This window comes from Nicotiana attenuata, unplaced genomic scaffold (assembly GCF_001879085.1).
Source record: "Nicotiana attenuata strain UT unplaced genomic scaffold, NIATTr2, whole genome shotgun sequence".
Classification (NCBI taxonomy): Eukaryota; Viridiplantae; Streptophyta; class Magnoliopsida; order Solanales; family Solanaceae; genus Nicotiana; species Nicotiana attenuata.
In genome coordinates, this window is record NW_017671079.1 from 57,024 (window position 1) to 69,022 (window position 11,999).

At 33.6% G+C, this 11,999-nt stretch overlaps 2 protein-coding genes across 2 annotated transcripts; both read left to right on the forward strand.

The window, feature by feature from the left end:
• Positions 1–522: 522 nt before the first annotated feature.
• Positions 523–1,419, forward strand: LOC109205757. Its single transcript, XM_019368502.1, has one exon. It carries the CDS (start codon positions 523–525, stop codon positions 1,417–1,419), a length of 897 nt encoding a protein of 298 aa, XP_019224047.1.
• Positions 1,420–7,502: 6,083 nt separating this feature from the next.
• On the forward strand, positions 7,503–10,719 carry LOC109205758. The gene is made up of 4 exons (XM_019368503.1): positions 7,503–8,098; positions 8,543–9,093; positions 9,181–9,782; positions 10,279–10,719. Exons 1-4 carry the CDS (start codon positions 7,503–7,505, stop codon positions 10,717–10,719), a joined length of 2,190 nt encoding a protein of 729 aa, XP_019224048.1.
• Positions 10,720–11,999: the final 1,280 nt, after the last annotated feature.

Genomic DNA, 11,999 nt, shown 5'->3' on the forward strand with positions numbered 1-11,999 from the left:
CGCGGACGAGGAAGAGGACGCGGCAGACCTAGGAAACTACCAGTAGTCACTTTTGGAAGCTCAGTTGGAGGACGCATGCAACCGGAGACTACAGTCGATGAACAAACTCAAGTTACACCTGTGCAAATGGGTGAGCTGGTCCAGAAAGAGCTAGGATCAACGTCTAATGGAGCAACAAGTGCTAAGAAACTTCAATTGAGCCCAGATCCAGCACAATTGAAGATGAAAGAAGCTGAAGAAACAGTTAGAGTGGAATCGAAGCAAATCGAGGAGGTAAAAACTCAGGAACCCAATGGAATAGTGCTGCATGCTACAGTACAACAACCAACTCAAAAATGGCCGAGTCTCTTTGCGAATAACAGATCTGTAGAAAACGGTATGACATTAGCTTATATTGCTCCTCAATTAGTAGATGGCAGAGTTGTTATTCAATTGGAAAAGGAGGAAGTGGAGCGGGAGACTGAAAAATGGAAATGAGCTTTAATTGCTTTTGTAATTGGGGATTGCCTGGGGTATAATGCAATGAGCATATATATAGATTTAAAGTGGAACAAAATTGCAAGCCCAGAGTTGTTTGTGCATGAGGAAGGGTATTTCATCATCAAATTCCAATCAATTGATGATATGAAAGAAATACTATGCTCAGGACCATATACTATTAATAGTAGACCTATTATTTTAAAGCCTTGGACTCCTGAATTTGATTTTGATAAGGAGTTTCCTACTGAAATACCATTATGGATCAAGCTGCCAAAATTGCCAATGAATTGCTGGGGGATAAATTCACTAAGTAGGATATCAAGTGCCATAGGAATACCAATGTATGCAGATGAGTGCACAGCCAAACAAAAACGTGTGTCATTTGACCGGATGCTAGTGGAAGTTAATGTGACAAAACCATTACCTGACCAAATTGAAGTAATGGATCCTAATGGCAGAGTATTTCAACAGCCTATATTGTATGATTGGAAGCCATTATTCTGTGAGAAATGTCAAGTTATAGGTCATGAATGTCCAAAGGACCAGAGAAAGAATGATGAACAACCAGCTAAGCAAGAAGGACACAAGAGAATAGTGCTGAGATGGGTGACAAAAGAACAACCAAAAGAGCAACAGGACAACAAAAAGAATGGAGAAAATCAGGAGGTTGGAACTGTGGTTAGAAACATTGAAATAGAAGGCAAGCACAAGCAAGCTGGGGAGAGACAATCAACTGGTTTGATGCAGGATCAGAAACGAAGGGAGAGGAATGATATCAAAGCCCCTGACAAAGGAAAAGACAAGGTACCAGAACTCAACCTACAGGAGTTCCCAATACTATGCTCAGTACCAACAAAGAATGTCTTTGCAGTGTTAAACAGAGATCAAGGTGGATCCAAGTCTGCACCTCCTGACAAAGGGGGAGGAACAAGTTTTTAACAAATGAAGTGGCTCTTTTGGAATATAAGGGGTGTAAATAAGAAGTATAAGCAGAAGAAACTGAGGAAATATACAAAAATAAATCATATTACATTAGCAGGAATAATTGAAACCAAAGTTAAAGAGCACAAGGCAACAACTGTGGCAGCTAATGTGGTAACCAACTGGGGATTCCTGAATATTTACATGAGTGCAGTAAATGGAAGAATATGGCTAATATGGGATAGCAGACTATACACAGTTGATAAGTTGAAAGAAGAAGCTCAATTACTGCATTGTCAAGTTAATACAATAGCATCAAATAAGACATGTGTTATAACAGTAATCTATGGGTATAACTCATGTGAAGAAAGGAAAAGGTTATGGGAAACACTTAAAACTCTGGCTCAAGGAATAAACATGCCATGGCTAGTTGTTGGAGATTTCAATGCAGTGTTATATCCACAAGACAGGCTAAATGCAAAGCCTGGAAAAGTGGACTTTGATAGAGGAGAACATCATGAAACAGAAGTCAAGAGCCAAATGGATCCAATTAGGGGACTCAAACACAAAATATTTTTCAGCTGTGGTCAAGGAGAGAAGTCAGAGGAAAACTATTAAGGAAATCACATCACTAGAAGGTGAGATACTTACAGAACCAAGGAAAATACAAGAGGAAATTGTAAAGTTCTATAAATCCTTAATGGGATATTCTGCAAAAGAACTGCCAGCTATAAACAAGTTGAATATGAAAGGAGGACCAACACCGACTCATCAACAAAAACTAGACCTGATAGCTCCAATTACTGAAGAGGAAGTCCAACAAGGCCTTGAATCCATTGGTGAAGATAAATCTCTTGGGATAGATGGCTATAATACTACCTTCTTCAAAAAAGCATGGGGAATCATTAAGGAAGAGGTATGTGTAGCAATAATAGAATTTTTCAGAACAGGGAAGATGTATAAAGCCATCAACTGTACAGCTATCACATTGTTGCCAAAGAATGATAATCCCAAAACAGTGAAGGAATATAGACCAATATCTTGTTGCACTATTATGTATAAGTTGATATCAAAGATTATAGCAGCAAGGATCCAAAAAGTCATTGCTTCTATAATAAGTGAATCTCAGGCAGGTTTAATACCAGGGAGGAAGATTGGAGACAATATTATTCTAGCTCATGAGCTTGTGAAAGCTTATACCAGAAAACATATCTCACCAATGTTCATGATCAAAATAGACCTCCAAAAAGCTTATGATTCAGTGGAGTGGATATATATTGAACAAGTCTTAGTGGAGTTGGGATTCCCTAATCAGTTCATCATTTGGATCCTATAATGTATGAAAACAGTAAGTTATACTATTCTGATAAATGGAGAGCCTTCAATCCCTTTCAATGCTACTAAAGGTCTTAGACAAGGAGATCCTATGTCTCCATTCTTATTTGCTATAGCAATGGAGTACCTGAGTAGGAGTCTAAAGGAACTAAGAAAGAAAGCAGAATTTCATTACCATCCCAGATGCTCAAAGCTAGCAATCACACACTTATGCTTTGCTAATGATCTATTACTATTTGCGAGAGGGGATTTATCATCAGTGATCACGATCCAACAATGTTTCAATCAGTTCTCAGCAGCTTCAGGACTCAAAGCAAACCTGGCTAAGAGTTCAATATATTTTGGTGGTGTAAGCAGAGAAGATAGAGAAAGAATGATGCAGGAATTGCGATTGATTGAATGGGAGCTACCTTTTAAATATCTAGGGGGTACCATTATCTACTAAGAAGCTATCTCTAGTCCAATAGAAACCACTCATTGAAAAGATAGTGGCAAAGATTTCAGCATGGACAGCAAAAAAGTTATCCTATGGAGGAAGAGTTTAGTTGGTGGAGAATGTTCTATTTGGAGTCCAAGCTTATTGGGCTCAACTCTTTGTTCTGCCTACCAAAGTTCTGAAAACAATTGATGCCTACTGTCGCAGTTACATATGGTCAGGTTGCAATACCATCACCAAAAAAGCTCTAGTATCATGGGAAAGAGTATGTGCTCCAAAGAGTATTGGTGGTCTGGGACTGACAAATCTTCAGAAATGGAACAAAGCTGCTATAGCAAAGAATTTTTGGGATCTTGCTCAGAAAAAAGACAAACTGTGGATAAAATGGATCCATGCATACTATGTTAAAGGCCAAGCAATAGAAACAATGGCAATCCCACAACAAGCATGCTGGATGACAAGGAAAACCATGGAAGCCAGGACAATCTTTGAAAGAATACAATGGAGAGTCAAGAAAGAAAGAAGCATCACAAAACAGATATATACCCAACTGATAGGAGAGGAAACAAGAGTACCATGGAAAGATTTGATGTTTAACAATGCAGCTCGACCTAAAGCAAAGTTCACACTATGGTTACAACTACAGGGCAAATTACTAACCACTGATAGGTTAGTAAAATGGGGTATGGCAATTGATACACAATGTGTCATGTGTAGAAATGTAGCAGAAACACACGAGCATCTATTCTGGGAATGCACTCTTGCTAAAGACATATGGAACATAGTGAACAAGTGGGGTCAAGGAAAACCAATGAATGCACGTGACTGGCAGCGGCATCAACAGGAGATAACTAGAAGAGCTAAAGGAAAGACTCGAACTGCACAGATATTCAAGATGATATATACAGAATATATTCATAGCATATGGATAGAGAGAAATATGAGAACTTTTGAGAAAATATATAAAAGTAGTGAATCCATAGCGAGAGAAATTGCTTGTATTTGTAGTATTAGAGCAGTAGCAAAAACTAGAGAAATAGTCAATACTTTTAGAATCTAGTAGCTTTAGAGAATGATCAGAAAGGTTAGCTAACTGTGATAGTTTAGCTACTGATTTGTAAAGCTCCTTTTGGTGAAAAATAAAAATATTTAGTTACCAAAAAAAAAAAATACGGAGGATTTTTATAAAATTTATTTTATTAAACCTTCCTACATATTTTTAATGAGAATTTAATAGAATTTTTTTTATTAATTTTAAAATCTTAAATATTAAAAATTAGCATAGAATGTATGTAGTCTAAAAAATAGGTTATTTTAGTTATGTTCTTTCTAAATGGGCTTCTAAAATGCGGTATTTCATTAGTTACTTTTTCAGGGCCTTGGCTTGTCACATGAGTCTGAATTTCATATTTCCGTATGTGAAAAGAAGTATAAATATCTTCATATACCAAACGCTCGCTAATAAGTACTGCATCTTCAGAATTGTAACCCTCCCACGGCATATAAGCTACTAATACGTTTTTCCCCAAAGCAAGTTCGCCANTGACTAATGATATTTACTTGTTCAATTTTATATGAATTAAACAGCCCCAAAGTAATTATACTAATAGGATTCCTAAAGGTAATCATGTAGGATTCCTAACGTGTAGTATTATATCATGATACTAATAGGATTATAAGGATAATATATAAAATTCCGGTTATGTTCTTTTATGAGTTATTATGCTTAATAATATAAGGTTATTTTTGTAAACCGACAATGTTTTCATGCTTTTATAATAACTAGTCTCTATGTACGTGCGTTGCACGTAAATCTTCAGTCAATTATTTATGTGACCGAACATTTCAATTCTTATCTTAGACAATACTACCCACTTAATATAACAATTTAATGTAACAAATCAATGTGCGTTTGCAGATCATCACATATTTTACGTCACTCCAAATTCTTTTATCTCATATTAGCATCAATCATATTTTTATTAATTAATCAACTATGTCTATATCGTTAACCTTCTATTTTCATCTGGTTTTGGTTCCAACATGCACCTAGAACAAACTCCTGATAACTACATCATCCCGTATAAAAAGCATCTATATATCTGAACTGGCCTGTCGCTATGATATTACATACGGTAAAGATTTATTGAAAGTATATCTACAATATTACTGATTTTAATAAAAAAGTAGTCATCTTTTAATTAAGAAGATTGAAAATCCAAAAGAAGAATTAACTGCTATGTTCGATGAGAATAGTGAGAGAACTTCACCGGACACAGATGTTACATAATAAAATAAGCACACAAAAAAATATGTCAAAATAAGTAGAGTGCCCTAAATATTTGAATTATTAAGCAAACTAAAGCAGACTTTTTCATCTTCCGTAAAATAAAAAAGCAAAGAGAATATTACATGAGCTTTACTATTAGAAACAACAATATTTTAGTCCCACGACATTTAAGAAGGCTTTCTTCTTTTTTGCGCCAGAAATACTATAAAAAGAAAGGGACATACACTATAATTTTGATCATTAATTAGATAAATAACATAAAAAGTGCAAAAGAAAGATAATTTCTCAAGTAGAGAGAGAATACCTTAACGCATAATTAGTTGGTTATGTTTGAAACTTGGACCAAATTAAGCAATAGACCTTTCGCCAGATCATATATAATTAATGATCATATAATAGAAATTGTTCCCTTGAATACCTTAAAATTTGAACACCAAAGGACAGTCAAAAATTTATATTTTTCGTACTTTATATTTCATAAGATAATTCTTATAGATATATGATGTCATTACAATATGAATAGAAACAAACACAAGCTTACAAGTAATAACACCAATTATGGACGTACCTTTCTAATACAATTAGGATAAACTTTGTAGGGTCCATGTATGTGTAGATTAAATATAAAAAAATTCCTTCATTAGGTAATTTACAATTAGATCCTTAAACTCTACAAATAATTAAGGGCATAAAAGCGATCAATATTTTGGGGATATTTTAGTCGTTCAACATTTAGCATACATTATTCGTGCTTTTATAATAATATAGATAGATAAAAAAAATTATTGTTAGTGGACTTCAAAATTCTAATTTTTTAGTAAAATTCTAAACGTATAATTTTATACAACATAGATTATCTCTTTGAAATAACACTTTAGCTTTCAAAAATTTAGTAGATAAAAATTGAGAAGAAGCAAAAACTGAACGATTAATATGAATAGGAATATTTTTCCTAAAAAATCCGGAAGATTTGGTGCAAGATTTTTTGTTCTTAAAAAGAAACTTTTTATAGACATGCGTTTCTAATCAAAGTTGGATTCGATTTACTTCATAACTGATGGCAAGTATATATTCGGTTCATCATATATCCTATCCTATATATAACTTATCCAAAATTTAATATTATATTATAAGTGATTACGATTCCGTCCTTGTATAAATTAAATGTTTAAGGCTATTTTTGTAAACGGACATTGTATTCATACTTTTATAATAATATAGATATAGATATAGATAGATATAGATATAAATATAGATATAGATTATTTGCTCCATGAATTGTCTTAAACGAAAAACACTGAAAAAATCAGTTACCAACGTTGCTTGTAACAGAATTATGTGTTACACAATTTAAAATCATTGAAAAAAGGGGATACAGATTATAGTAAAAAAAAATAAAGAGAAAAAAACATAAGTAGGCCATATTTAAGAAAATTTCAGTTACCTAGCAGTAGAAGGTATTCTATAAAAAAGGCACCTAAATAATTATATTTTTAGCATGAAGCTATAAATATGGACCCAAAATCACGAATTTTTCATGAAGTACCATCTTTTAGGTCTAATTAGCCATTTATAGATACCTTTTGCTATATTACGTGTTATAGATACCTTTTATGTTTTTATACAGTGTATTTTATGTATTTAAGCTATTGTATTCATTAATACAATAGAAAAAATAGGCGTTAAAAAGGGAATTCCAGCTAATGTTGATATGTATTTAACTGTATTCACGCGGCATTAACGTGAATACAGTAACGTATCTGCGCAAAGTCTGGAAGGTTAAACTAGTTAAAAACGGAAGGAAATCAAATCACATGATATTCTCCTAATTTAACTCAACGAACAAAAACTAGTACCCATTAATCTGTATTCTGCCATACACCATTCAATAAAAAAAAAGCAGTGAAAACCAGAGCAACATCTGTTCGAAGTTCTTCCATTCACTTCTCCTTTTTCTCTTTTCGCATATATCAATTCAACCACGGAAAATTAGATTGATACAAATTATATACAAAAATACGGTATAATTCCTTTATACATATGGCAAGTTTAACAGTGTTGTTGCGTCATTCTGGCAAGTGGAACGATGAGGGCAATTACATCGATTTTTCAATTGAGGGAATACTGATAAAGGAGTATGCCTCCTTTAATGATCTGGTTGCTTCGATTTCTAATCAACTAGGTATAGATTTGAGCTCAAAGTCCATTAAAATTCAATACAAAGTAGAAGAAAATTGCACGCCAATAGAAATACACAATGATATGGGTTACAGAGTGTATGTAGAATTGAAAAAAGAGAACATGGAATGTGGGATGTATCCTTTGTGTATAACAACTATTGAAAAAGAACTTGTATTCGGAGGTAGTTTAAATCAAGGCGACATTGTGCAAATAGACGAAGCAGTTCAAAGGTACGATTCCGATACAGATAATACACTGGCTCTAGATTTTGTCAATTCAGGAGAAGCGATTGGAGTGTTCGAACTCCACAAGGATTTGATAATTTCAAAAACTAATCAAAGGGAGGTTATGGCTGGACAAGTGTATAAGGATAAGGCTACATTGAAAGAGGTGATGGAGAATTATGCTATAGCTCAAAGGTTTCAATTCCGGGTTAATAGGTCTAAAGCTATCAGGTTTGCATGTATTTAATTTAATTTTTTTTGTATTTTCTATTATTGGTTCGAGCTGTAAGTTTAACGTTGTTGTATTTATGCGTATTTATGGATTTCCTCTTGATTATCACAGATGTAGTTAACATATGTTTGTTTATGGTCCTTAAATACATGTATTCATATGTATTTTATTGGTATAATTACATTACAGTGGCTCTAATTATTTTCTTATTTTGTCTACTGTGGTTTTAAGTATATGCATATACCCACAATTGTATTCAGTTGTATTCATTGTATTTAAATGCATATAGCTATAATTCAATTCAGTAGTATAAAATTTTTTATATATATATATATATATAGATGTCAGTATGTAAAATAATTAGATTGTACTCGTGTGTATATGAGTGAATTTTTTTGTAAACACTTATGCTAATCATATGTACAATGATTAATTCTTTGCAGCTATGCATTATTATGTATTTCAGAAGATTGTGAATGGAGGTTTAAGGCTTCAAGCATTAACAAATCAGAACTATTCAAAGTGAGAGAATTCATTGATAACCATACATGTCCGCTGAAGGACAAGGTGTATGAGCAGCGGCATGCAAGTAGCAGCATTATAGGTGGTATGATAAGGCCTAAGCTTACTAATCATAAGAGGAAATACACCCCAAATGATATTATTGATGATGTGAAATCAGATTTAGGTGTAGATGTTAGCTACATGTTGGCGTGGAGGGTTAAAGAAAAGGCAATGAATTTTTTGAGAGGTGAACCGGCTGATTCATACAAAAAATTACCAGGATACTTATATACAATGGATATGACATATCCAGGTTCCCACATCAGAATGGTAAAATCACCAAAAAATGAATTCATGTACGTGTATATATCTTTGTACGCCTTTATAAAGGGGTTTGATCATTGTAGACCCATTGTTGTTGTGGATGGAAGTCACCTAAAATCTTACTACACCGGGACATTCGTTTCGGCAAGCACGTTGGATGGTGCAGGTGAGTATCTGAATTATAATACAATCTGTTAATATTTTAAATATTGGAATACATGTTTTAAAAATATGTATTCAATTGTATTTACAGGTCATATATTGCCACTAGCATATGGTGTTATTGATTCAGAGAACGATGCTGCTTGGACGTGGTTCTTTGAGCAATTCAAGATAGCATACGGTGACAGGGAAAACATGTGCATCGTTTCAGATAGAAATGAGAGTATCATTAAATCTGTATCGAGAGTGTATCCAGATGTACCGCATTTTGCTTGTATATGGCATCTATGGAACAACGTATATAAGAAATTCAAAAAGAGCCATGCCAAGTTGAGCGAGATATACTTCTCGATGGCAAAAGCAGACACACAAGCTGAATTTGACAGTCTGATGGAGAAGGTAGATATTAGGGTGAAAGAATACTTAGAGTTAGCTGGATACGAAAAGTGGGCTAGGTTGTATGCACCTGTTAACAGGGGATGGACAATGACGTCAAATATTGCTGAGTCAATCAATGCCGCACTAGTTTCAGCAAGGGAATTGCCAATATACGACTTCCTCGAAGAAGTTAGGAAGATGTTTGGTCGTTGGAATTGTAGTAACTGCAAAGAAGCTACACAGACGTACACGACGCTTGGAAAAAAATACCAGGAGATACTGACTTTGAATGAGGCAATGTCTACACGTATGACTGTAAGTTATATTTTAATGTCATTGTAGTATATAGCTTAATTGTTTTCTGAATTAATGGCATGAATACAACTGAATACAATCATTTTTTAAAATACAACTACCATAAATACATATGAATACAACTAAATCCAAACAAATACAAGACATATTTTTTCGAAGATCTGATATGAATACAACTGAATATAACTAAAAACATGCTGCAAAAGCTATTCGAATACATCAGAATACAACTAACAAATCTGTATTATATAAAATTTTAATATGTACTGTCATGACGTATCCTTCTAATGTTTTTGTTAGCCTCCTGTTGCCTAAAGTATAGAAGACTTTATATAAGTTCTGCACTAATTACAGTTGATAGTCTGCTGGTCTAAATATATGATGTATTCATCTGTATGCAAATATTTCAGTTGTATGTAACTGAGTAATTCAGCATTATACATATGGTAATTCAGTTATATGTGCTCAAAACTTATATTTCTATTTTTAATTATAGGTGGTACCATCAACTGAATACTTACATACGATTAACGATGGAGGGAGGAATTACACAGTCTGCCTGTTAGAGAGAAAATGTGTTTGTGGGAGGTTCCAAGTTGATGAATTGCCTTGCCCACATGCTTGGGCTGTATTGAAGAGCAAGTTTCTAATGCCAGAAGAATATTGCTCTAACTATTACAAACCAAATACTGTTGTAATGACATACGATGTGCCTGTGTACCCGCTACCGGACAGAAATGACTCGAATATACCAGCACATGTTGCAGAGGAGGTTGTACTACCACCCAAATGGAAAAGACCTCCTGGAAGGCTAAAGAAGAAGCGCGATAAACCTTTAAGTGAATTGCTGCAGCCGAAAAATCAACATTCATGTATCATATTTTGGCAGGGAGGACATAACAAGCAAACGTGTAGAAATGCTCCACGTAATAAATAGTTAACACTCTGACATGTATTGGTGCTTCAACGATTTGTCAATACTTATGATGACATTGTCAAGTAATAAATCTCATTGTCAAGTAATAATTTCTGAAATGACTTTCATGAATAGATTCTGAATGCATATAGTTGCCTTAATGTGTCGGATACAATCGAATATAACCTTGTCCACATATACTTTGACAGTTTATTATAGATAGTGCCTGAGTTATATACATAACTAGTCAGAATTCATCGGAATACATCTATATACTCAGCTGTAATATAACAATTTCAATAAGTTTGAATTTATAGTCTCTAACTAGACAATAACCTGTTTAATACATCTGAATTTATATTCTTTAGAAAATATTAACTCAATTTGAAAGATACATATTAAAGAATATAACTGAATACAGAGAAATATAGCTGAATACAAAGAAATACATATAAATTAATATAGTTGAGTACAACTGAATATAGCTGAATACAAAAAAATACAACTGAATACAGCTGAATAATACAATTGAATACAACTAACTACAGCTGAATAAAACAGTTGAATACAACTGACTACAGCTGAACATGTATAACCTGTTTAATACATATGAATTTGTATTCTTTAATATGTATTAACTGAACTTGAAAGATACATATAAATGAATGCTGTTGAATATAGCTGAATACAACTAAATAATACAGTTGAATACAACTGAATACACCTGAATTCAGAAAGATACATCTGAATTCTTTAATATAACCTACCATCAGAATACATAAAGTTTCTGACTTGGATATTAACATGTTTAATACCTAAAACCTGTTCAAGCAAAGTTACTGAATATTAATACATACTTGAATCCTGTAAGATACATATGAATACAAACTGAAGAATAAGCATGAATACTTATAAACAAACCAGTGAAACAGCGATTCAAAAGTTGCAATTGTCATACACGAACACTGATGATAAAGTGATAAGTTTTTCTAACTAAATACCATCTTCACCAAAAAACTACTCAAAACAATATTCTTCTTCAAGCTATATTCCAAAACTACATTAACCGAAAACTACTTTAACACTATCTGCATCTACGAATCTAACTCCGTGATTTGCCTAGCAATCTTTGAGGGTGCTTCATTCTCGCTTATGGCATCAACGTCTATCTTCCACATAGCATAGTCCCAGAGGAGAGCACCATATCTTTGAAGGAGTAGATTAGAATCAAATGTTGTTTGTGGAATCTCACCAGGAGTGCTCAGAAACTCTGCGTATGCCGCAACATGCACCCCACAATC

What these genes read in the sequence shown, in the direction of transcription:
- LOC109205758 (XM_019368503.1), top strand. Translation starts at nt 7,503, where the DNA reads ATGGCAAGTTTAACAGTGTTGTTGCGTCATTCTGGCAAGTGGAACGAT. An exon ending in AAGCACGTTGGATGGTGCAG is followed by an intron (nt 9,094 to 9,180) that starts GTGAGTATCTGA and finishes TTGTATTTACAG; the next exon opens with GTCATATATTGCCACTAGCA. An exon ending in CAATGTCTACACGTATGACT is followed by an intron (nt 9,783 to 10,278) that starts GTAAGTTATATT and finishes TTTTAATTATAG; the next exon opens with GTGGTACCATCAACTGAATA.
- LOC109205757 (XM_019368502.1), top strand. Translation starts at nt 523, where the DNA reads ATGAGCATATATATAGATTTAAAGTGGAACAAAATTGCAAGCCCAGAG.